Here is a 27,297-nt window from a genome sequence, read left to right as displayed (position 1 = left end):
CACAACCAAACAAAAGTTTTTAATAGATTCTGCTTCAGATATATCTATTCTACCTAAGAGTCACTGTCGCACGCCACCAACAACGTTAGTTTTGTATGCCGCAAACGGTACTACAATAAAAACTTATGGTTATAAAAGACTTACAGTGAGTCTAGGCTTACGCAGAGATTTTGATTGGAATTTCTGCATAGCAGATGTCGATAAACCAATTTTAGGATCAGACTTCCTACACAATTATAACTTATTAGTCGATATCCGTAGAAGCCAAAGTAGAATATGGGGCACTTGAGACAGACAGCGTAGGTGTGACGTCACGACTCCCCCCTCCCCTCCGGCGCCAGTGGGGCACTTGAGACGAACAGCGTAGGAGTGACGTCACGACCCTGTCGGCACGTGCCGCCCATCTGTTTGGGTGGTTGCTAGCCTTTGTCGGCAAGTGAGCACGCGCCACCCCTCTGTTTGGGGCGGTTTGTAGCCTTTGTCGGCATGTGGGCACGCGCCACTCATCTGTTTGTGATGGTTTATAGCCTTTGTCGGTATGTGGGCAAGCGCCACCCTTGTCGTGGGCCACCTCAGACCAAAAGCGTAGGTGTGACGTCACGAGTGTATGATATGCGCACCTTTCGTGGGCCACTTCAGACCAAAAGCGTAGAAGTGACGTCACGAGTGAATGACATGCGCACCTTTCGTAGGCCACCTCAGGCCAAAAACGTAGGAAGACGCAAGAGTGAATGAAAATGCAATTAATTTATAATTAGGATTTTATTATTGTGTATTTATATAATGTATAATTTTTATTATTATTTCGTAACAATTTGAAATGTGGCAAGTGGTTTGGAGTAACCACCAATGAGTTGTTGACCTGTGAATACAAGCAAGTATTTTTCCGGTTCAAACTTCTCGATGTTGGCCTCCAGTACATGGGTCGCTCGATTCGGCAGAAACACTACAGTTTTTTCCAACTCCACCAAGACACTTTTACCGAATGTGCCATTCACTATCCTTTTCTGTTCTGATCGGTTACAGCGTTGATTTGTTGCAAATCCATGTTTCTGTTCACTGCTTAGAGAAATATTCATATAACATACATTTATACAAAAGTTATTAATTATTTGTACTTACCCTGATTAATGATGATAGTGATGATGATGGTGATGGTAAAACGAAAGCTGCCACTGATGGAATGATACCGATGAGAATGAAAATGTAAAAAGTAAAGTTCACCCTCACCCTCCCGTGGTGGTAGTAGTAGGCGTGACTTGACAGAGTAAATCCAACTTGACTGTACAAGTTATCAGATCTCAACTTGAATGAACGACAATGATGCACAATAAAAATGCCATAGTCTTAAATTAAAATGTATGTAAATAAAACAATGAAATAGAGTATACAGTATTTATTTCACAAAATGTATAATATTTTTTACAAATATAATTACTAAACTGATAAACCTACAATAATTACAATATAAATTTAATTATTATTAATGTAACATTCGTACATATTCTAACAATTACAAACAATTATCGGTATGAAGAGGAAGAAAAGGAGAGGGGAATGCCGTTGTCAAGATTTCTATTATACTACATATTATACCATTTAACAAAATAATATTTTCAATGTCGCACATGTGTAAAAGTACACAACTGTCTGCTCGATATAAATTTACACAATTAAATATCGGATCGTATGATAAACAAATTTCTTCGGACACTTTTTGAAATGTAACTGATAAACTGCTCATCTCCTCCGGTTGCTCAATTGAAATATTCTGAATAATTCGAATAAAGTTTATCCATTCTTCAATGTCAAAGGACACGTTGGTTTCATCTTCACAGGTGTTCACTATTCTAACTACAGGTGTACAGTCTCTGACAACACTTAATCCACACTCAATTTCATATTGGCAAACATGACTGAATTCGTGGGTGGTGCAAAACAAAAGAATCTCTACTTGAAAGTTCCTCCACATGCGATCCAACTCGGCATTGTAATTGATGCCTTGCTCCGCAATATCCACAACTGTTGTTCCACAAGAGTCCGTAAAGTTCATCTCGTTGTCTTTTTCTTTTTTACGTTATCTATTATTACAATTTTATTCACTATTTAGTCTGCACGGACCGAGTTTTGAAACTCTACTAAACATACATACACATACACAAATAACGAAATCTCACCCAACTAACCCCCAGAATATTGTACAACAGGTCTCAACAGATCTCAACATGTCTCTACAGGTTACTCTACAACGTTATTTTTGTCAATCCATTCTTCTTTCTTATAACCCAACCATTTGACGAGTAATAAATTACCCCGTCTACGTAAAACCTTTTCGATTAGAAACAGGTCAGGGTGTTTTGTCTTTTGCAGTTCTTGTTCATAAAAACCACCATTGATTATGGTACCCTCAAGATCTTTTAATATGTACGTTCTCGGATTGCTGTGCACCACTTTGAATATCTTGAAAACTTCAGCGGTCCAGTTTAGAGTGTATCCCTTTTCAAACACATGTTTTGTTTTGCTAATTCGTACAAAATCACCGACGGAAAATTTTCCCTGTCCCGTCCATATTTTAATGCCAGCATACACATCTCTGTATAAACGTTCTTCATTTTCCTTGCTCACATCCGACGGTCTCATTTTAATTGTTCGATGCACTGTATTGTTATAATCCGACACTATTTTAGGAATTACGTCTAGCCACTTGTATTCTCCATTCAGTGAAAAATGTTTATACAATTTCTCCTTTATTGTTCGTATTACACGTTCAGCCATCGCTGCTTTTTTGCTACTAAACGTATTGTAATGATTTATGTTGTGCTGCTTCATCAGTCGCTCGAATGAACTGTTGAAATATTCTGTGCCCTGATCAGTTTGAAGATTTTTCGGTCGTCTGTCCGTCAGTATTTTTGCAAATGCTTTTGCCACCTCGGTCCCCGTCTTAGATTTTAATGGTTCCACCCATAAATACTTTGAGAAAAAATCAATCACAACCAGTATGTATTTATAGTTTCTATTGTATTTGGCATACTTGTCCAATATTCCAAGATCCGATTAAACCTTTTATCTACATATTCCTTGTTTACTGCGTCGAGAAGGTTCGTGGCTGCCAAGACATTACACAATTTTCGACTTTTACAATCAATATTTCCGTCTCGATTAAACTCAAAGGGTAGTAAGACGGGTTTGCAATTTTTATGATCCTTATTGCTGAACTCTTTGCGTGAGGACTGTCCGAACTTGTTCCACATATTCCACTCTCTTTTAGTTCTTCAATGATTGAAATAATCTCATTGTCATGTGCGTTATTTCCGGCATGTTTTGACGAAACCAATAGTTTTAGACGTTGTACCAGTTCGTTTACATCATCCCAATAAACGTATTCGATGGGTTTATTCAACGTATTACAGGGTACTCGTCGTTGTTGCCGTCGTCGTTGTTGTTGTTGCTGCTGTCGCTGTATTTCACAGCCTCCTCCTCCTCCTCCTCTACTTCCATCGCCAGTTGATGAGCCCTTGTTTGATTGTTCCATAAGCGGCTTAATCACTTTTCTGTATTTCAGCGTATTCGTGCCTCTTATAGAGCCATTAGGTGCATAATTTCTTCGATGTACATTAGTACACTTTAAAATTTCTAAATACGCTTTTGTATCGTGTCTTGTAAAAAAAACGGGACTTTTTTTAAACAGCAACTCGTAAATGCCTTTTCGTCCGTCGTACGTTCGACCTCCAATTGTAAAACGATCCAGTTCGGTATCGAAATTAATTTCAGAATTTCCAATCAACCATCGCTCCGTTTCTACATCGTACTTTACACCGTACGTTTTATCGACCTCCCTATTTTTAGAGTCATTTAAATACAGGTCCAAGTATGAACGAGTCAAAGGAGTGTAGACGATAGTCGACATGTCGTTTGTGCTGTCATATGAACCATCACTGTTACTGTTCTTGGACAAAGTTGCTTGTTCCGGATCGTAAAAAATTTCATCTTCAGATTCTAACTGTTTGGAAACGTCATCGTCGTCATCGTTGTCGATTTTCTTCAATTGTGGTGGGTCGCTGTACAACTTTTGCTGTGTTGTTGCTGGTGTGGTCTGTTTTGTAGAATTTTTAAATTTGGCCGTCAATTCAGTTAATGGTTTGGTGATTGGGGTAAATAGTTCACCCAACATTGCTTCACTATCCAATTTGTCTTGTTTAAGTAACTGGTATTTTTTTCGTATGTTGCGGGATAATTCATCGATTTTACGCATAACCTGAGTATTGTTTGACGACATTGTCACGACTGTTTCCGTTGTATGTTAAACTTACACTTTTATATATTGATCAAATCCTTTTCGGAAGCGTCCATTGTCTAGAGGAAAATCTTTAATAATCACTAAACAACCATAATTTTCCCTCCAACAGTCGCAGCACAATTCCTTGAATCGTTCGTACGCCATGTCGGGAGACACATGTTCGTTGTACACATACTTTAAATTTTTCTCGTCCTGTCGAAATAGTACAATTACATTGCTGTTGTCGCGAATGAGTTGCTTGGATACACTGGTGTATGTTTGTGCTACAAACATGGCATCGATATTCTTGTGTCTACACATGGAGTAATACTCGCGAATTTTATTCTGTTTTTCACATATAACATCGTCAAATATAAATACCGAATTGCATTTAGCTTCCGACGGTTCAATCAACTCATCCTTGTTACTAAACTGAAAATATTCTATTCCTTTGACACGATTTAAAACGGATTCGAGCAGTTTGTACTTTGACTGATACAGAGTTTTTGAATATACGTAAATATTTTCAAAACGTACTCCGTTCGGATCGTAGATTAAAGTCAGTAATGCATTTGTTTTTCCACAATTTGAAGGTCCAATAAACAGAGCTCTGAATGAGTTGGGTAACAATTCACCATGCCTTCTGTTTTTTACACCTGTTGCTGCTTCGTCATCAAGATAATCTAGATTTTCAATGGGTAACTTTTGACGCTGTTGTATGTACTGCATGATTGGTTTGTCTTACACTGAAGCAGTTTAAAATTTTGACTAGGTATATAAGTATTTTACAAAGGAATAAAACAAAAGATAAATTTACAGCAAAAAAAAAATTTATTGTTATTTCTTGAGCAACTCTCTTATAATGCCTAACATTTCAATTGTACATATCAAAAGTTTATCGAAACTCTCTGGTTTACATAAAAATTGTAGACAGTGTGATGGATTTATTGCCTCTGAAGAATCGGACATCGAAGATAAGGACGGTGATGATGCGGTAATGTGTGAAGACAACTCAGCGTCTAAACCCATCAGTTGATTGCTTTCGTACACTGCACGGAGTATGTAAAAACATTCACAAGTATCGGGTCCCTCGACAGTCGTTGGATTAGCCCAAATACATGATTCAAAATGTGTACCAGAAGATTCGGTGTAAATCTCGCGCACATTAACAACCTTCTCAATTTTATTTTTATACAGTTCAAGTCTATTGATTTTTTCCCGATCTATACACGTTTGAATAAATTCTTCAATTTTTTCTAAGGTGTACTTGATGATCGGTGACAGCGACGGCGTCGATGACGACGACGACGACGAAGAGCTCGGTACCGATGACATTTCGAAACTAAACGTTAAATATAGACGGTTAATTAATTTATAGAAATTCATTACAAATACGGAAATATGAAAATATAATTTAGGTGTAGGGTTTATGTGTTACGACTCTGTGTCGATCCGCTAATGATAAACTGCTCTGTCCCTATTTAGGATTGTTTATAATCATTAGGCAAACATTAAAATAGTTTTCTCACAAAATATTTTTGCCACCCAACATGTGGTTGCAATCTTATCAACCACAACAGGTTGAAGGATGTTTACTGTGTCGAACTAATAATGATAAACTGCTCTGCCCTATTTAGGATTGTTTATAATCATTAGGCAAACATTAAAATAGTTTTCTCACAAAATATTTTTCCCACCCAACATGTGGTTGCAATCTTATCAACCACAACAGGTTGAAGGGTGTTTACTGTGTCGAACCAATAATGATAAACTGCTCTGCCCTATTTAGGATTGTTTATAATCATTAGGCAAACATTAAAATAGTTTTCTCACAAAATATTTTTGCCACCCAACATGTGGTTGCAATCTTATCAACCACAACAGTTTGAAGGATGTTTACGACCCTGTGTCGAATCGATAATGATAAACTGCTGTCATTTTTAGGATTTTTTTTATTATGATATTTTTACTACTCGTACACACAATTAATTTTACAATACATTTCTTGGTGTAATTATTCTAACTACAGGTTTATATTTTAAATTTCTAAATCTAAACGGATTTTCGAAAACATCCCGCCAGCAATTCATTGCAACAATACTTTCACATTCCTTGTTCTTGTTGATGTTGCTGTTGTTGTTGTTGTTGTCCGCCGGTACGTCGACGTCGACAGACTTGTTGGATTCCATGTGTTTGCTAGTGTTGTGGACGTTGTGGTGTTTACACAATGAAATATTTCCTCGTTCTATTCAGATTGTGATGCCGATATCCAACTTATATTTAAGTCACAGTGCGTACAATTTCACTTAGCGGTAGATACTCCAAAACACAGTCGTGCACGATTACGCAATATGCCTTTGTTTTCTGGGGAAATGCGACCCTCGATTCAATTTCCAATTTAACATCTATAGTACCCAGTTTCAGTGCTGTATTTCTTTTGGAGCAATCAATAACAAATATGGTATTATCCTTAAACGTTGAATAATCGAGTAGAGGTTGCTTTGCTTGGGATGCATCATGTTTGAAATTGTTAAAAAACTGAGTATAGTTGTAATGTGATTCGGTATAACTGTGTTTGGCAAAATTCAAACCCTGTCGTTCAGCTGGATAATATTCACCGTTCAACACGACCCGTACTTCCGAGGCGTGCATATTAACAAAGACGGTCGTATCAACCGAATCATTTTCTCTTTTGTCCGATTGAAAAGCAACAATTACAAATCGTGGACTCTCCACAGCTGTACATGTTTTCACACCCCAAATTTCCTTCGTTGATCCAGTTGCTAATTGTGGCAGTTCATGATATTCCCATCTTCTGAATGGTAAAAGTATAGGTTTATCATTTTTTATCGAATCCAACAATTTTATTTTCAGCATGTCATTTGGAACAACAATGGGTGCTTTTAGACAAATGTTGGTCATTTTGATGATACCTGAGGTGGGTGCTGTATCTTTCAAGGATTTACACACAATAGCATCTAGATCGCTTCGAGCTCTGACCAATCTTAAGGTGTGTTTACCAAATTGAGCTAGTTTATAGTCGATAAATAGACCAAACAGATGATGCAGTGGTATTCTTAAAACAAACGTTGACTTGTTCTTGGTCGCAACTAGATTGTTTGGGTAACACCATCCTGCCGTACTCAAAATATTGCTATCCATTTGATTGTAACAAAGATATCCTCTAATTGTGGAGACGATTCCCGGTGTACGAACAGAGTCCACTTCTTTTCCGTTTAGTTCGTACGTGATATTGTCAAACATAAATGCACCAGCATTGTTGACCAGTGAAACTTCACCTTCACCACCATCTCTTCTCAGCTTCCCTTCAATCACAATTGCCGCCTCGTGCATCAGTACCCAGGAATCCCTCTGGTTTATGGAGATTTCAATAACGTCATTATTATTGAACGATTTTATGTATGGGTAATAGGTGCGAGTTTCCATTTTTTGAATTGTTTCGTCGTACCGTGGTTTGCGGTGGACCTCGAACACCTGATTGTACGACGACATTGTAACCCAGTGATTGTAAAAACAATACGTTGTCTAGAGTCAAACGTTGCTTCGGCCTGCGCTTCTGCTTCTGTTTCTTCTTTTGCTGTTGATAATTAAGCTGATTCACACACGATGACGGTTTTTCATATACTGATGGATTTGTACTGTTGTTGTCCGAATTATAGTAATCGAAAGTCAAACCCATTTTACGTGAGCTTTTTCAATTCCAATCGGATAATAATTTCCTCCCCTCGGAAATTAACAGGTTCAAAATTTTGATCCAAAATCTGCAGTGAAATGTTTGAAATTTGATTTCTGTTCACTACGGGGAGATAGATAATATGTCTTGGTGTTTCGTCAATCGCGTAGCCAGGGTTGCTGTCCAATGCAAATTCGTAGATGGTGTGTGTCGGTCTGTCCTTGTAAAACGCACCCGTGGTAATGTTACAGTCGATATGTAATGTTTTCACCTTTACTATATCCACAGGTAAGTCAGATTCGTAAAGTGCTCCTGTTTCTAGACGTTTTGCCGAAAAACCCAACAATTTCCCAACAGAAGACGGTGTGCTGAAGTCAATTGCAAGTGTTTCGCTATATATTTCGCACTTGAGGGTTTTAGCGATAAAATCTTTCCTTCCGCTAACTCATCTTCTATGGAATCTTGAATAATTCTCTTTCGTAAATATTTTTCAATATCACTTATTTCATATGCACCCTCGGGGATTTCTATATATCCGATACGATTGGCTATGTTCCGGTAGTTAAATGTATTACAATTTGAATCAATATTCGGAATACTGTTATACGAATGAAATCCAATTAAGGCGAGCCCGTACTGTACTTCGGGATCCAACTGAATAGGATTTACAAAATCAATATTTAATATGTGGTTGGTACTTGTAAGAGTAAATATATATGACATTGCTCTCACAACGTTTCAAATAAGACTGAGTAATAGTTTAGCTCACTGCTTATTTAACACAAAATAATAGAAAACGCAACAACAATAACAACAACAACAACAACAGCAATTGTGGATGTGTGTGTGTGTGTGTGTGTGTGTGTGTGTGTGTGTGTGTGTGTGTGTATATTGAAAAGTTAATGTATGTAAAATCATCATCAAATAAAACTCAATTAAAATTAATGATTTTTCTTTATTATTATTATTATTATTATAGTATGACAAAGTATTCATTGTTTTATATTGTATAAAAATTTCAAGCAGTAACGACCACAGGATGACTCATTAAACTTCTGCTCAGGGTGTACATTGTAATAAATTTGACAATTTTTTCCCATGTATCGAATTATCTCCAACGGTGGTCGTAAATCCCCAAAACTATCATAATACTTGACTTGATTTCCTCTCTTTGCGTAACAAACCCAGTGAGTTCCGTAATTTGTTGAATCGTCCAGGTTCACGACGGCACTTTCGTTTTTCTTAGGATACAAAGGTAGAGCGTCACGCATAAAAACACCTCTAAAATAGGGTATTTTCAATTGTTTGGCAAATTTGATTATTTCATGATCGTAGAGTGCTCGTGCGGGTACTCTTATCGGTAGTTTTTTGGAATTTTTTCCAAGAACAAACCGTACCCTTTTGGGTTTTTTCGTAAGTACAATCCACTACCCTTTTTTCCTATTTGCTCCATGCGTTGATTGTGTCGTTTCTGTTCATCTAGATTCTTCTTTGCATTTTTCGCGTCGACTATTGTTTTTGCCACACCGGCAGCACCACCCATTAATGCTCCAAGACTTGATAAACCAGCGAGAATTGGCAGTAATGGCAGAATTCCTCCTTGTTTCGAACTAAACGGAATTGTTCTAGGTATCTTCACGTTTTTTCGACCCCCAATTCGTTTAATGTTGACTTTGGCTATTTTTATTGCCGGTGCAGCGATTTTTCGTAGTGACTTGCTACCTGGTTTTATGTCGACCGATTTTAAAATCTTTTTATAGAATTTTGTCGACAATGTTTTTCTTGAATGAAAATTTTAATTGGTGTTGTGTACGATGACCCATTCCGAGCTTCTTTTTTATCTTCATTCCCGTTGTTACAAGCCACGGTAAGTTGTCAATAACAGAGTTTAATAAACCATTACCGCGATACTCAATGACCAACATTGAAATGAAATGTCAGCACTCTGTACATCATATTTATCACCGATGTTTTCAAACAGTGTGGTAATTGAAAAAACATTCAAATTTATTTGTAACGTATATTTTTAATATTAAATTTTTTTTTCTCAATACAATATATATATATATATATATATATATATATATATATATATATGTATATATAAAAAATACATATATATATAAAATATTATTCACTCCCACCAAATAGATAAAAGGAAACCACCACCACCTAATGAAGTGAAAAAATCACCACCCTAGAAGAAACGCCCCCACATTCGAAATGTAATGGTAGGGATGGTGGTGGTACAGGGTCTTATATTTAGTCTTCCGCTCAGATTTTCATATTCTTACATCAACCATCAGTTTATTAACACTATTGACTGTTATTTGAAAGAATAGCTCTGTTGATCATCCTCACGAATATTTTTGTTCGTATTTTTTATTTTATTTTTAGACTTCTACTTCACCTTTTTATTCTGCTATCATGGGTAAGTTGTTTTTATTTATTTTTTATTTATTTATTTATTTGTGTTTATTACAGAAAACAAAGCATTCCACTTTGTGAATCATAATGATGATAATAATCTTGAATCTTCAGACATCATTTTCTACGTTATAGATGAACTTGGCTTGACACCAAAGTATGGTAAATTGATTTATAAATATATATATGTATACAAATTATTTATATATTTATTAATTTATTTATATTTTTTTTCCAAAAGATGAATCCTCCGTTGTAGATAATGACGATGAGTCCTACAACATGAGTTTACACATAATAGATGAGATTGAATCGCAAGAACAACAACAACAACAACAACAACAACAACAACAACAACAACAACAACAACAACATCAACAAGCATTTCAAGTTGTAGACGATGTTGAACAATCGACTGGCCGTTTTAACCTAATCCAGCGAGCTGTTTCCTTTAAAATTAACCCCGTTCCGGAGAACATTCATCCCGTGAATTGGATACGCAACGGAATAACCTCAATTGTTCAACATTCATTGGAGGGACTCAATCCGGAGGATCGCGTCGGGTTTTCGTTTTCTGGTAGTGAACTTGTTCGCGGTGAAGCATGGGCACGCTTCAAACCAAGGCATTCAGTGTCCGCTGATGAGGTGCTCGATTTGGTGCAATCAGTATACCGATCTAATTCGGCTGGCGTGAACACTGAAACTTTTCAGATAAAAGTGACGGTTATTAAGATGCCGGTGGGTATGGGGCGTGCCCAGAAAACAAAATATAATAGTTTCGAAGAAGAATGTGCTGCAAGAAGAGGTATTATTGTTATAAAAAATTCTGATAACCTTTGCCTGCCACGGGCACTTGTAGTGTTAATCGCGAAACTGACTAGTGATCCACAATTCGTACAGGTTCGCCGGGACATTGGACAACTACAAGGAATACGAGCTATGGAACTGTGCCAGAGAGCGGGTGTTGATATTCCCGCCGAGGGTGCCGAGAATCAGGAGTTGCAAGCATTCCAAAGGGTTTTATCCGAATACAGAATTACAGTGTTCAAGTACGGTGCCGGTGGACGAGATGTGATTTTTAAAGGACAAAGTGAAGGACCAACCCTTAATTTACTACTCCACAAAGAACATTACAACGCGATTGTATCGTTAACCTCTGCGTTTTCCTGTGATTACTACTGCGAAGAATGTAATCTTCCCTACAATACACGCGTCAACCATCGTTGCAGTGGGATTTGTTCGTGCTGTCGTGAATCACCACGGTGCGAGGATGAGGAGAAAATAGAGTGTGTGGATTGTCATCGTCACTTCAGGAGCCGGAAATGTTTGGAAAATCATCTACGGATTAAGAAGACATGCAACGTGTGTGCCGACTTGCGATTGTGTCAAAGGTGCTTTAAAACTGTCGATGGAAAACGTAGGCATGAATGTGGTGAAATTTTTTGTAAGATCTGTAAAAAACACCATCAGATAAATCAACAGTGTTATATTCAGCCAAACACAAAGGAACCCTGCCTTACTGATTTATTATTCATATTTTACGATTTGGAAACACGACAGGACACCATTCAGACCGACGGCAGTGCAGTGCATGAAACCACATTGTGTGTGTTTAAATTGTGTTGTTCCAACTGTTTAGATACGGAAGTGGAATTTTGTGAAAAATGCGGCGTAAGGACCCACGTAATTATCAACAACCCTATTGAAAATTTTATGAACTTTGTGCTGAATCAAAGGAAAATTTTCAAAAGAGTGACTGTGATTGCACATAACGGTCAAGCATTCGACCAGCAGTTCATCCTGAACTATATTCTCACCAAAACAGACATCAAGCCAAACTTAATTATGCGGGGGACAAAAATTATTTTGGCTGAGGTGGGAAATGTGCGATTTTTGGACTCGCTAAATTATTTTCCAATGGCTCTGGCAAAGCTACCTAAAGCTTTCGGCCTTGCTGGAAACTTTAAGAAGGGTTATTTTCCACACTTGTTTAATACCCTGGAAAATCAGCAATACGTGGGTCCTTTACCATCTGCTGAATTTTACGGTCCGAATCAAATGAAGCCCGAGGACCGACATACGTTTTTAAACTGGCATCAAGAGCATCAGAATGATGTTTTTAATTTCCAGGAGGAAATCGTCGCATATTGCAAGTCGGACGTGGAAATACTAATGAGAGCCTGTCTTTCATTTAGGTCGATGCTTCTTAACGAGTGTAAGGTTTGTCCATTCACCGAAGCAACAACAATAGCATCAGCGTGTAATAAGGTGTTTGCACGAAACTATCTGGAAGCCGATACAATCGCCGTTATTCCCCGTGGTGGTTACCGATTGGCTGATAATCAATCGGTTATCGCTTTACAATGGTTGTTGTGGGAGGAGAACGTACGAGGAATCACCATACACCACGCCGGTACAGGTCGAGAACACCTAGTAGGAGGAGGACTCAAAGTTGACGGTTTTAACGAGGAGCAGCGTCAGGTATTCGAGTTTCACGGTTGTTACTTCCATGGATGCACCAGCTGTTTCAAATTTCACCGAGACACATCGATTGGAGGAGATAAAATGGATACCATGCGAAATCGTTACGAGGCCACCACCATTAAAACGACTCGACTTCGCAACCTGGGATTTGAAGTCATCGAAATGTGGGAATGTAACTTCCGCGCATTATTAAAACAGAGTTGTGAAGTACGTGATTTTGTCGAAAACCATCCCGTGTTGGCAACATCACCATTGAATCCTCGTGACGGTTTTTATGGAGGCCGAACCGGAAACACTGTTACATACTACAAATGTAACGAGGGTGAGCGCATCAAATACATCGATGTATGTTCGTTGTACCCTTTTGTGTGCAAGTACGGCCGATTTCCTCTAGGACACCCCACAATTTATGTAGGATCTGCAGCCCGGGACATTGATTTATCCACCGTAGATGGCATGGTGAAATGTAAAATTTTACCACCCGCGCAGTTGTACCACCCCGTTCTCCCTGTCAGGATGAAGGGAAAGTTAATGTTCGCCCTTTGCAACAGCTGTGGTGAAAGTTCACAGCAGCGTGAGTGTTGCCATACGGAGGAAGAACGATTGTTCACAGGGACATGGGTAATTGCAGAAGTCCTGAAAGCATTGGAAAAAGGCTACAGGATTGTGGAAGTGTTTGAAGTGTGGACATACGAAACGCGTCAATACAACCATGCGGCGGGTCAGCCGGGTTTATTCACAGAAATGATGAATAAATTCATCAAAATTAAACAGGAAGCCTCCGGCTGGCCCGCGGATTGCATAAACGATGTGGTGAAACAACAACAATATCTGGTGGATTTTGAAGAAGCTGAAAAAGTGAAGCTAACACCGGAACGCATCGAAAATAACCCTGGTCTTCGATCCCTCGCCAAATTAATGTTGAATTCGTTCTGGGGAAAGTTTGGACAACGTGAAAACCAACCACAAACAACCATCGTCAACGATCCTCAGGAATGCTTTGATCTCCTTGCGCATCCGTCGAAGAATGTCAACAGTATAACTCCTGTGAATGAACAAACTGTTGTAATCAACTGGGAGTACGCCGACGAGGCTGTGGAATCTCTGCCTACTGTGAATGTGGTAATTGCAGCTTTTGTTACAGCACAGGCCCGTTTGAAGTTGTACGAATATCTAGAGATGTTGGATACACGTGTTTTATACTACAACACCGATTCCGTTATCTATGTGTCAAGCAACCATTTTCCAGATCCCCCGACTGGAAAATTCATTGGGGACATGACCGATGAGCTGGAGGTATACGGTATCGGTTCCTACATCACGGAATTTGTTTCGGGCGGGCCGAAAAATTACGCATACTCGGTGTGGTCAACGACGAAGCAGTGTATCGAACATGTTTGTAAGGTGAAAGGGATCGCCTTAACATACAGTGCTTCTCAGTTGATTAATTTTGAGAAAATTAAACAAATGGTTCTAGAAAAAACAGATCCCATTCGTTTGACGTCAATGAACTTTGTGCGGACAAAAGATCATCGTGTAGTAACCAAAGAGGAGACAAAGACATACAGAACGAATTCAACAAAGAGACTCTTCTCAACAGTTCTCGGCCATTCGGATACAAGGTCCCTAGGAACTAATTAAGTGGAAATTAAAAATTAATATAAAATATAAAAAAAAGGTAACTTTGAATTATTAATATTATATAGATATATATGGTACATACAATTTGTCTATTTTGTTTTTGATATATTCAACGCGTACAACCGGGTGAGAAACGGACTTGTACACTCAGCCTACATCACAGCCACCACAACTACACTTATGAGCCTCAGTCAAATAATCAGTCACAAAAAAGGTGTATCACTACAAAAATTACCATTGAATAATTAATATTGTATATGTATGTTTTCTGTTTACTTTAGAAACACGGTATTTGCACCAATCAACGACTGGGATTCGAAAGCAACAACGAAAGAAAGAACTTTTTCACCTCTTTTTCATGTATCGAAATAACAAAATGTATAATAAATTGTAATATAAATGTACAATAATAATAATAAATTGTTAACTTATTGATATGTTTTTGTTTTTAATATGTAATAAATCATAATTATAAATTAATTGCATTTTCATTCACTCTTGCGTCTTCCTACGTTTTTGGCCTGAGGTGGCCCACGACTCATACACTCGTGACGTCACTTCTACGCTTTTGGTCTGAAGTGGCCCACGAACAGGTAAAAATAAACAAATGCGCGCATACGCGTCTTCCTTCGCTTTTGGACTCAAGTGGCCCACGAAAGGTGCGCATGTCATACATTCGTGACGTCACTTCTACGCTTTTGGTCTGAGGTGGCCCACGACTCATACACTCGTGACGTCACTTCTACGCTTTTGGTCTGAAGTGGCCCACGAACAGGTAAAAATAAACAAATGCGCGCATACGCGTCTTCCTTCGCTTTTGGTCTGAAGTGGCCCACGAAAGGTGCGCATATCATACACTCGTGACGTCACACCTACGCTTTTGGTCTGAGGTGGCCCACGACAAGGGTGGCGCTTGCCCACATACCGACAAAGGCTATAAACCATCACAAACAGATGAGTGGCGCGTGCCCACATGCCGACAAAGGCTACAAACCGCCCCAAACAGAGGGGTGGCGTGTGCTCACTTGCCGACAAAGGCCAGCAACCACCCAAACAGATGGGCGGCACGTGCCGACAGGGTCGTGACGTCACCCCTACGCTGTTCGTCTCAAGTGCCCCACTGGCGCCGGAGGGGAGGGGGGAGTCGTGACGTCACACCTACGCTGTCTGTCTCAAGTGCCCCATATTCTACTAGCCAATTAATTGACCGCACAATAAAACTATCCAGTAAAGGAAAACAAATCAATATTAACCAAGTTTCAATATTCACATTGCATCCTGAGCAAAAGTTTTGTGATATAATTAAGGAGTACCCCGAAATCACAAACCCAAACAGATGCAAAAACAGTAAAGCAAACCGAACACAACACGAAATCGAGACCGTTGGTGCACCACTCAAAGCAAAATGCAGATCGATTAAAAACAGTTAAACAGGAATTTGAATATATGGTCAAACAAGGTATATGTCGCTTATCTAATAGTGATTGGTCAAGCCCACTTCACATGGTGAAGAAGAAAGATGGTTCATGGCGACCAGTTGGTGATTATAGACGTCTAAATGCAGTTACCAAACAAGATCGTTACCCTATACCGCATATTCATGACTTTGCATGTATGTTAGATGGATCAGTCATATTTTCAACAATAGACTTGACACGAGCTTATCACCAAATTCCCATGGAAAAAGAATCAATTCCAAAAACCGCTGTAGTTACATTTGGATTATTTGAATTTCTAAAAATGCCATTCGGACTAAGCAACGCTGCTCAGACTTTCCAGAGGTATATTAACAAGAGATTTACCTTTCTGTTTTCCATATATCGATGATATTTTGATAGCTTCAAACAGTATTGAAGAACATAAAACACACCTACATACACTCTTTAAAAGATTAACAGAATATGGATTACAGATAAATCCGGCAAAATGCTGCTTTGGAGAAGAAAAAGTGCAATTTCTTGGCTATGAAATAAGTAAACAAGGAACCTCTCCATTACCAGAGAAAATAGCGATAATCAGAAACTTCAAAAAACCAAGCACAAAAAATGAATTGCGTAGATTTCTTGGCGTCATAAATTTCTACAGGAGATTTATGCCAAATACAGCAAAAACACAAGCAATCTTAAATGATTACCTGAAAAACAGTCCTAAAAACGACAAAACAAAGGTAAATTGGACAGATGAAATAGTTGAAGCATTTGAGAAAGTTAAACAAGAACTAACCAATGCTATGCAGTTAGTACATTCAAAGACTAACGCTGCAGTTTCCTTAACTACTGACGCATCTGACTATGCCATAGGAGCCGTAATTGAACAATATGAAGAAGGCGTTTGGAAACCATTAAGTTTTTTTTCTCGCAAACTTTCAACTGCTGAAGCCAAATATAGTACGTACGATCGTGAACTGCTATTTTCGCTGCAATCAAACAATTTCGTCACATGCTTGAAAGTCGAAATTTCACGATATACACAGATCATAAACCTTTAACATATGCTTTTCAACAAAAAATGGATAAAGATTCACCTAGACAGGCACGTCAACTTGATTTTATAGGACAATTCAGTACAGAAATAATACACATAAAAGGAAAATCAAACATTGTTGCTGATACGTTAAGCAGAATTAATTCGATAGATTTAACAAATACTGTACAATTAGAGGAATTCAGTCATCACCAAACTCTAGATCAAGAATTACAAAGACTTCTAGAATCAGATTCAACAGGACTTAAACTGAAAAAAATAGTATATCCAAACTCTATAGAAGTTTACTGTGATATTTCAGAAGAAAATAAAATTAGGCCATTTGTACCACAAAGTTTTAGAAAGAAAGTTTTTGAAAAACTTCATAAACTATCTCATCCAGGGATACGAGCAACAATAAAGTTGATTACAGATCGTTATATCTGGCCCAAAATGATAGAAGTAGAAAATGAGATATTAAATCATGGACAAAAGCATGTATCCAGTGTCAGAAATCTAAAATACACAGACACACAATTACACCTTTCACCAAAATTGAACTACCTAAAGAACGTTTTCAAGAAATTAATATTGATATAATTGGACCTTTATCATCATCAAACGGTTACAGTTATTGCCTCACATGCATAGACAGATATACTTGTTGGACCGAGGCAATTCCCATGGTTGATATGACTGCAGAAACTGTAGCTGAAAAATTTTATGCAGGCTGGATCAGCAGATTTCGTTGCCCTTCAAAGATCATAACAGATCAAGGTAGACAATTTGAAAGTCAGCTATTTCAAGCCTTATCTTGTCTAATTGGATCGAAAAGAGTTAGAACAAGTTCTTATCATCCACAAACAAACGGTAAGATAAAACGATGGCATAGAACGCTAAAAAATTCCAAAAAAGTGCCACAATAGTCATAAATGGACAGAAGTTTTGCCCACCATTTTATTAGGTTTGAGAGCCCTAATACGAAAGGACTACCAAATATCACCAGCAGAACTAGTTTATGGAGCAACAATAACGCTACCAGCAGAATTTTTAAATCCAACATCTGCCACACCAGATCCTGAAACCTTTGTCACAAAACTTAAAGAGAAAATGAGTATGTTAAGTCTAATGCAAACGGAACATGCTCAAACATAAATTTTTGTTCCACAAGATTTAGAAAATTGTACACACGTCTTCGTTAGAAGAGATACTGTCCGGAAGCCATTAGAACAACCTTTTGATGAACCATTCCAAGTATTAAAAAGACAAGAGAAATACTATACAGTGGATATTAAATCGAAGAAGTGCAATATCTCAAAAGATCGGCTAAAACCCGCCTATTTACTTAAAGAGGACATCATATCCACGGAACACAACTATGCTGCAAACCAAATAAACACCAATGACCCACATAAATCTACGAGAAAAGTGAAATTTAGATTATGAAGAAGAAATATTTCAACATTTCATATTTTGGTGTATTTAAATATTTAAATTTTATTTCATTTCAGGCTCCGCCACTAGGCGGGGAGTAATGTAGAGTTTTAGTTAATTTAATTTTCTGAAGTTGACAACGCAAAGAATAAATAAGGTTGGTAACAATGCCCAACGAATTTAACCACTTAGCAATTCGCGCGCCAACTTCCTAGTGACATAAAGTATATTTTAGTTTTTGTTCATATTAATTAATACTAGTAAATGATTTATAAAATCAGTGTAGTATTTATTACGGAGTAAATTGTCGTAACCCACAACAACACCGACAAATATAAATTTTAAATAGAAAGTGACAGATGGACAAAAAGATATCTATAGTCTGTAAGAAATGGCAACAACGCCTTTAAAATGGCAACATCGCTGCATCCCGAGATCGTGCCCAGTAATGTTTCTTGTTTATAACATTGGGTTGGTATTTCTTAGGTATTCAAGGGTGGCCAAGCGAATAGGGACGGAGGGGCAACAGCCGATGATAGACGTTCGGAATAGTCGAAAAGGCACGACCTTTATGCCTGGGGTTGTAGGGATTTTTAATGTTTAATTTTAAAAATTGGTAATGAATATTTAGTGATTTTAGTAATTTACTAGGATTTTAGAATGGCGAAAATTCAGTAGTTTTTAGGTTAGAGAAGAGAGCGTGGTCGATGAATGTTAGTACTTTGAAAAAGTATATTTCTGGTAAGAATCTTTTTATATACCACTATATGTTATTTAATTGTTTGTATTTGTTATTGTATATTATTTTACATATCTTGTTAGAATGTTGTTTATTTAAATTGTTCAATCATTGAATTTAATATAAAATTTTTCTTAATTCATTTCATTTTTGCTGGTTAGTTATTATTTTTGCCAAATTTCATAAAGTTCTTATACAGCAGTTGTAATAATTACATTACGGTTTTAGGTTAGATGACCTCTTGAAGAGATGTATCTTTAAGGATCCCCAATGCAAAAAATACTTTCAGGTATATATATAATAATAATAATATAATACAATAAATTTTATAATGGATTTTTCTCAGCAATCTCTAGTTTTTGGTTATAATAGTAAATATTGTAGTTATTCTAAATGTTCTAACAAATATCTTATTAATGTTAAAAATTTCAATTTTAAGAATCCTGTTCCACTACGCATTTTCTACAGTTCTTTCCACTTTTATTAGTATTAATAATGTTCAAGTATCCAAAATTCCTAGTTCTAGTTTTTGCCCTATTATTTCAAATAATTCATATGATAAATTTGTATTTTCCGTCTGTGTTAAAACTACAATTAGTAATAATAATGCTGAGAAGAATTCTTTTTTGTATAAGATGCATCGGGATACTATTTCTAAAATTTCAAAATTAAAAGCTTAAATTAAGATTAGAAAACATTTGTTCTGATTTAATTCTGGTTATATAGTATGTATATTTTAATGTTTTTTGTTTTTACCATTGATATATAATAAAGTTGATGTGAAATATTTAATTGTTTTATTTTTATATACCTTTGGAAAAACCTAACCTATACACATTTGAAATTGAAAATTTTAAATGAAAGGTTTCCCGCCCTAAAAAAGTGACAGATAAACAAAATATGTAAGAAAAGGCAACATCGCATTCAAAATGGCAACATGGCTACATCCCGAAATCGTGCCGAACATACTAGTTCGGAGGCGTCGGAAATGCACGATTCTGGGACGAAAGTGGGGTCAAACATAGAAAACTGGGGATTTTAGTAATTACATTTAGTAATTTGGTTATAGAAATTCCTAAAATTGACAGTAAAATGGCATAGTGTTTGTGTGAGTGGCGTTGTAAGAATATGTAAGTTTCGATTTTAATTATGGTAATGTTGTGTTTGCGGTTGATAAGTATGAACCTATGCAGAACGTACATCGCTATCTGGCCGCTATACTTCTAATTTGCGGGCGGTGTTGCCAATTTGTGTTTTAAATCGTATTTGGAGAAATTATAATTTATTTTTATTTGACATTATATCATGCCTCATGCCTTTGTTGTGGCAAATAATACGAAAGAAATGAAACGAAACAATAAATACGGAATTAAAATTTATTGTAAGAGAGGATATTGTTGTCTAATGCACTTAAGTATGGCATTGAAATGGTCCTCGTTTCGGAATTTATTTCTCCAAATAAATTCATGCATATATGAGAGAAATAAATCTTCTGTAGTTCCAAATTGGTGACGAGGTTTCCTTTTGCATCGCATCCATATGTTCTCAACATTTTGAGTATGAACCATATTATTTTCAAGATGAACGAAATTTTGCTGGTGGATATTTTCAAAAAAAAAAAAAGAAATGGAAACCTAATGTTACCTAACGTGACCTATTTTTTTCAGAAAGTTCATCAAAAATAGAATATAAAAAAAATGTAATTTGTCAATTTTTGTTGAATTTTTGAAAATTTTGTAATTTTTATTAAATTTAATATTAACAATTTTTTTTGATGAACTTTCGGAAAAAAATTAGGTCAGGTTAGGTTATATTAGGTTTTTATATATTTTTTTTTTTTTTGAATATATTCTATTTTTGTTGAACTTATTGAGAAAAATAGGCACACAATATAAAAAAAATTGTTCAAAAATTTCAATGAAAAATCTTATTAGTCAATATTTTTCAACTTAAAATTGAATCTCCTATAATTTTTTACTTGTTGAAAACATACTCTTCGGCGCGAGTACAATATTTTGAAAAAAATAATAGGAAGAATGTTTTTCTTTCTATTTTTTACAGCCAAAATTAGGAGCTGCGAGTCTAAACAATTAACAAAAGTTTTATATGAAACATAAATGTAAAGCTAAACATTACATATAATCTCCAATTTGAAAGAAAAGTATACTAACCTAAATAATTAAATATACAATAAGTATTTAATTATTTAGGTATTATTAAAAAATGCTTTGATTAAAGAAAAACTAGTTAGAAATTTTATATAAAATTTGGTACTTCATTTGAGACTCCAATTACCTCAAAAAATAACTTGTTTAAAATTTAAGAACGAAATAACAATGCTGAAAATAATCAAATAATAATAAGTACATTTTAATAGAATAGACATATAAAAATACCATTAACAAATAAAACTATGTAAAAATATAAATATACAAAACGAGGCACAAGACTCAAAAGCGCAAAGCCTAATAAGAAAATAATGAAATGATATGTGAATGGCAACACAGCGTATGAAGCTCACGCCGGTTGTCGGTGACGTACGTTGGGGATATACCCATACTTATATTCTTATAGAAAATTCAATTTTAAGTTGAAAAATATTGACTAATGAGATTTTTCATTGAAATTTTTATGAAAAATTTTTTTTATATTGTGTTCCTATTTTTCTCAATAAGTTCAAAAAAATAAAATATATTCAAAAAAAAAAAAAAAATAAATAAAAACCTAATATAACCTAACCTGACCTATATTTTTTAAGAAAGTTCATCAAAAAAAATTGTCAATATTAAATTTAATAAAAATTACAAAATTTTCAAAAATTCAACAAAAATTGACAAATTACATTATTGACAATTTTTTTATATTCTATTTTTAATGAACTTTCTGAAAAAAATAGGGGTAAAGTTGCAGAATCGGTCACTCTAAGGAATATTTTCTAGCGCATGCGTCGTGAGTCGCAGGTTTCGCGCTTCTTGAACAATTTGTAGTGCTGTGTTGTCGCTTTGCAACGGTCAAAATATTCGAATTGTTCTTTGTGAAAGTTTTGTGTTCTTTGAGACTATTATTGTGAATTACATTTTTTATTTCTTTGGTAAGTAAATTCTTTCTTCTAATTTGATCATTATTGCATTATTAATTATTGCATTATTAATTAAACTATTTTACTTTACAGGTTATATTTCCGTGGTGTTTTTAAAACAATATATTTTCCTTATTCTTCTGGTAATTACATTCTTAATTTATTGATTGGTATGCTCATTTAATATATTTTACTTTACAGATTATTTCCATTATTAACAGATTATTAACATTATATTTGTACTCCTTTGGTAAGATCATTTTTAATTTATTTGTAGTAATTTTTTAAGTTATTTTACTTTATAGATTATTTGGGTGCTATATTTTTATAATATTACATTTATATTATTATTATATTTATAATTTTTGGTAAGTACAATCTTAATTTAATCATTAATTAGTTATATATATATATATATATATATATATATATATATATATATTTATAATTGTATTGTATTTAATTAAAAATGTATTTTTATTATTTTTTAACTTATTCCCAATTTACTATATTTTAAATTCACTAGTATTTAATTTTTTTAGAGTTAGTTTAGTGCAATAGACTATGGCTGTTCAGAGAAGGTCAAAGGCTCCTACTAGTATTGTTGTGGATAATGTAGTTGATATAGATTTGAATGAATCGTACAATTTGGCTGGATTAAGTTTTGGCAATCCATTGCTAGCAATACAGTGGTGTGTTAGACGCGGAATACTTAAGAATAGGAGTATATGTGCCAACTGCAATCAAGCCATGTCATTCATAAAAAAAAAGTGTACAGATGGATACATATGGCGTTGCAAAGGGTGTGGAAAATCATCATCAATTAGGAGCGGATCATTTTTTTCCAACAGCAACTTATCTGTAGAAAAAATGTTAAAAATAATTTATTGTTGGGCGTTTGATATGCCACATGAAGTGGTTAAACGAGAAGTGGGGCTAGGGATGGCGGCTACCCACACAATGGTAGACTGGTCTATGTTCTGTCGGGAACTCTGCGAGCAACACCTGGTAGGAAATCCTGAGGTTTTAGGTGGATGGGATGAAGACGCTCAAGAGCCTAAGATAGTAGAAATCGATGAATCGAAATTTTTTCATCGAAAATATCATCGTGGACGGTGGTTGCCTGGTGCATGGGTTTTCGGTGGTATTGAGCGTGGCTCTGGGCGTTGCTTCTTGGTGGAAGTTCCTGACAGAACTGCAGAAACCTTATCTGCTATAATTCAAAGGTTGGTTGGAGAGGCGTATTTAGGAAAGTAGAAGCATGTATTTGATGGATGCTAGGTAAAAAATATTTTTGAACTGTTAGAATTTAGTAGAAATTGTGCATGTTATTTTAGAAAGTAAGAGCATGTACATGTTAGAAATAATATTTACATTTTTTCCAGAATTTCGAATTGAGTTATTTTTTTTTTGTTTATAAGTATAAAAATATAACTTTATTTAATGGAATAGGTACATCTTACCAGGAACAATAATTATGTCCGATGGGTGGAGGGCATATGAAAATATCAATCAAATTGGCGGAGGAATATATCACCATGAAGTGATTATTCACGAACATAATTTTGTGAACACTGAAAACCGTGCAATTCACACGCAGAATGTGGAAAATATGTGGATGAGGGCGAAAAGGAAACTCCGCCGCCAATTTGGTACCTCACAAAACTTATTTCCATCGTACCTCCACGAGTTTATTTGGAGGAACAAATTTAAAAATTATAACTTGTTTATGAGTACAATAATGTGTATTAGGGAGCAATATCCTTTAGAATAATTTTATTTTTATTCTAATTGATTTTGTTTTTTTATTATAAAGTATATAAATATATTTTTTTGTTATATTAATGTATTATTTTTTATAAAAAGTATTCCCTTTTGCAAATTTACCTATAAACTATTAAATATTTTCTGAATATATTTAATTAGACATTAAACTATCAAAGAAATATAGAGTAAATAAAAAATTAATATAGTAATTAATAAACTATGATTAGTAGAATTTTATCTTTTTTAGAATTCAACTACATAAATGACATAAGTCGTACACGAAAAACAAAATAAATTACGTAGAGATTTTTCTAATAACATTTTTCTCTAGTTATTTTGTTAAAACTGAAATCTGGCAACTATGCTGTCTAAAATCTCCGAAACAGATGATTTCAAATCAAGTTGACGCATGCGCTAAAGATATTCCTTAGAGTGACCGATTCTGCAACATTACCAAAATAGGTCAGGTTAGATTACATTAGTTTTCCATTTCTTTTTTTTTTGAAAATATCCACCAGCAAAATTTCGTTCATCTTGAAAATAATATGGTTCATACTCAAAATGTTGAGAACATGTGGATGCGATGCAAAAGGAAACTTCGTCACCAATTTGGAACTACAGAAGATTTATTTCTCTCATATATGCATGAATTTATTTGGAGAAATAAATTCCGAAACGGGGGCCATTTCAATGCCATACTTAAGTGCATTAGACAACAATATCCTCTCTTACAATAAATTTTAATTCCGTATTTATTGTTTCGTTTCATTTCTTTCGAATTATTTGCCACAACAAAGCATGATATAATGTCAAATAAAAATAAATTACAATTTCTCCAAATACGACTTATAACACAAATTGGCAACACCGCCCGCAATTTAGAAGTAAAGCGGGCAGATAGCGACGTACGTTCTGCATAGGTTCATACTTATCAACCGCAAACACAACATTACCTATATTTCATTCACAATAGGTTACTATATAAATTAGAGAAAATTGCAAAATTTAAATCATTTTTAACTTTTGTAGAGTGGTTAAAATTATATTGTTAACAATATTATTGACCATCCAGTTTGCAACCCACAATTCTTCGGTGTTACAATGGTGGTGTGCTCATCAGGTAAGATATAAAATGGCGTTTTTAGTTGTTCGGTTATGCTTTGTCCAGTTATTTATCATAAACCATGTATTTAAATTATAAGGTGCTTTTAATGACAACAGTATTATTATATTAAATAACCAATACTCAATTTTTAATTATAGCATTGGCGTAAGAAACGAAGAAGCTTTCCACTGGTTGTAAGTTTTTTAGGATCAATGAGCAATTAAATTGGTATGAAATTTTACCAAGAAAGGAAATGAAATGAATCAGAAACGTAAACATAAAAGGTCAGTCTCACATTTACTGTAAAGTAATTTTGCTTTGTATGATACCGATTGTCTGTTTTTAAAAGTATAACTACATCCGTTCAGTTTTGTGTTGTAAAAAATTTTCTCTAATATATTGATAAGTAAGTGATGAACATATAATCTAATGTATAACTAATTAGTATATAACATTATTATAATAAATTGAATAACTAATATCCACTTTTTGTTTTCAGCATTTATCCAAGAAACTAAAAAGATTCCCACCAAGTAGAAAGTTCCTTAGGACCAATGAAAAATTAGACTGGCATGTCATTTTGTGAGGAAATGATATGAAATGAATCAGATATGTCAATATAAAAGGTCAGTCATTTTTACTATAAACAAATTTTGTATAGTATCATATCGATTGTGTGTTTTTAAAAGCAAAATTACAACCGTTCACTTTTGGACATATAGTCTAATAAACTTTAAATTTTATCTTATTTTACTAAAGATTATCTTACAAATTTTAATTGTTAAAAATTGTACATGTGTTTAATATAAATATGTTTGCTGAGAAATTATTTTTGGTTACCTAAATATGATCAGTTATCACAAGTTACCTCCAAGGTGTTTTTTCTGTTTTAAATGTTGTCATAATTAGTCAATCTACTATATTTTTCACTTACAATAAGTTAGAATATAAATTATATTACACTATATTTATTATACTATTATCTAAAATTATTTTAATAATTTGGATAACTAATTTCAATTTGTTGTTTTTAGCACATATCTAAGAAAAAGCTTTCTACCAAGATTTAAGTTCTTTAAGACAAATGAGAAAATAAACTGCCAAGTTATTTAAAGAGGACAGGAAATGTAATGAATTAGAAATGTAGGTATAAAAGGGAAGTCTCCATTTACTATAAATTAATTTTGCATATCATACCAATTGTGTTTTTTAAACTACAATTACAGCTGTTTAGTTTTGTATTGTAAAATTATAAATTTTCATTTATATGTGGATAATATGTAGATAAGTAAATATTAGACAATGTTAAATTTTGTCTTATTGTACTTAAGGTTATCTTACAAATTTTAACTGTTCAAAATTGTTGTGCATATGTATGATAGGCAATTATTCACCAAAGTGTCTTTTCTATTTTAAATATTGTCACAATTGGTATCAATCTACAGGAAATAATTCCAACAAAGGTTGAACAATAAACCCGAACAACTATAGATATGGATACAATGGTCAGAAAAGTCTCAACCTTTACAATCTACAATATTTTTCTCTTGCAATAATTTAGCGTATAAGTTATATTATTATATATTTTTAACTTAAATGTAACTTAAAATTTTAGCAAGAGATAAAATTAAATGAATTAGTTTTCACATTTACTATTAACATATTTTGTCTATTATTATACTAATCATGTGTTTTAAAAAGTGCAATTACAACCGTACAGATTTGTATTGTAGAAATAAATTTTAATTAACATATGAATAATATAATGGATATAAAGATATTGGACATATAGTCCAACAATTTTAAAATTTTATCTTGTCACATTTAAGCCAATATTACAAATTTTAACTGTTCAAAGTTCTCTGTATAAGTATGTATAATGAGCAATAATTTTTAGTCATTTAAATAAGATCATTTATCACAATAAATTACTATATAAATTATACTATATTCTTTCAATTTATCTATTACATAAATAGTTAATATTGATTTTTGCTTTTAGCATTGGACTAAGAAATTAAAAAGCTTTCCGTCAAGTTGTAAGTTTCTGAGAAGAGAAGAATAATTAATCTGGCATAAAATGTTATGAAAGAAGAAAATGAAATGAATCAGAAACGTAACTCTAAAAGGTCAGATTTACATTTACCATACTTATTTTGCTCATTATTAAGTTGATTGTGTGTTTTTA

The 27,297-nt window shown here is 34.6% G+C and overlaps 4 protein-coding genes and 1 long non-coding RNA gene across 6 annotated transcripts in view; 3 read left to right on the top strand and 2 right to left on the bottom strand.

The window, feature by feature from the left end:
* The window catches only part of LOC126266346 (uncharacterized), a 183,910-nt gene that overhangs the window by 53,726 nt on the left and 102,887 nt on the right, over positions 1-27,297 (bottom strand). The gene's annotated exons all lie outside the window — the stretch shown is intronic.
* LOC126266418 (uncharacterized) lies at positions 6,557-7,789 on the bottom strand. Its single transcript, XM_049970317.1, has one exon. It carries the CDS (start codon positions 7,787-7,789, stop codon positions 6,557-6,559), a length of 1,233 nt encoding a protein of 410 aa, XP_049826274.1.
* On the top strand, positions 12,315-15,672 carry LOC126266417 (uncharacterized). The gene is made up of 2 exons (XM_049970316.1): positions 12,315-14,276; positions 15,529-15,672. The coding sequence occupies exons 1-2, from the start codon at positions 12,315-12,317 to the stop codon at positions 15,670-15,672; spliced, it is 2,106 nt and encodes a 701-aa protein (XP_049826273.1).
* LOC126266348 (uncharacterized) lies at positions 22,062-23,987 on the top strand. 2 transcript variants are annotated; one of them, XM_049970276.1, is made up of 3 exons: positions 22,062-22,249; positions 22,331-22,605; positions 22,780-23,987. In XM_049970276.1, the coding sequence occupies exon 3, from the start codon at positions 22,802-22,804 to the stop codon at positions 23,492-23,494; it is 693 nt and encodes a 230-aa protein (XP_049826233.1). In that variant the 5' UTR covers positions 22,062-22,249; positions 22,331-22,605; positions 22,780-22,801; the 3' UTR covers positions 23,495-23,987. The 2 variants fall into 2 exon arrangements, with proteins under 2 accessions (XP_049826233.1, XP_049826234.1); XM_049970277.1 differs by having other exon boundaries at positions 22,062-22,487; positions 22,543-22,605.
* On the top strand, positions 25,281-26,245 carry LOC126266374 (uncharacterized). Its single transcript, XR_007548779.1, has 3 exons — positions 25,281-25,393; positions 25,609-25,735; positions 26,144-26,245. It is a non-coding gene; the product is annotated as an uncharacterized LOC126266374 (long non-coding RNA).

Source organism: Aethina tumida, chromosome 8, assembly GCF_024364675.1.
Source record: "Aethina tumida isolate Nest 87 chromosome 8, icAetTumi1.1, whole genome shotgun sequence".
Lineage (NCBI taxonomy): Eukaryota > Metazoa > Arthropoda > Insecta > Coleoptera > Nitidulidae > Aethina > Aethina tumida.
The sequence above is the reverse complement of the archived record's forward strand: the minus strand, read 5'-3'. Positions and strand labels throughout refer to the sequence as shown.

What these genes read in the sequence shown, in the direction of transcription:
- LOC126266418 (XM_049970317.1), bottom strand. Translation starts at nt 7,789, where the DNA reads ATGTCGTCGTACAATCAGGTGTTCGAGGTCCACCGCAAACCACGGTAC.
- LOC126266417 (XM_049970316.1), top strand. Translation starts at nt 12,315, where the DNA reads ATGGCTCTGGCAAAGCTACCTAAAGCTTTCGGCCTTGCTGGAAACTTT. An exon ending in CGAAGCAGTGTATCGAACAT is followed by an intron (nt 14,277 to 15,528) that starts GTTTGTAAGGTG and finishes CGCCCCAAACAG; the next exon opens with AGGGGTGGCGTGTGCTCACT.
- LOC126266348 (XM_049970276.1), top strand. Translation starts at nt 22,802, where the DNA reads ATGGCTGTTCAGAGAAGGTCAAAGGCTCCTACTAGTATTGTTGTGGAT.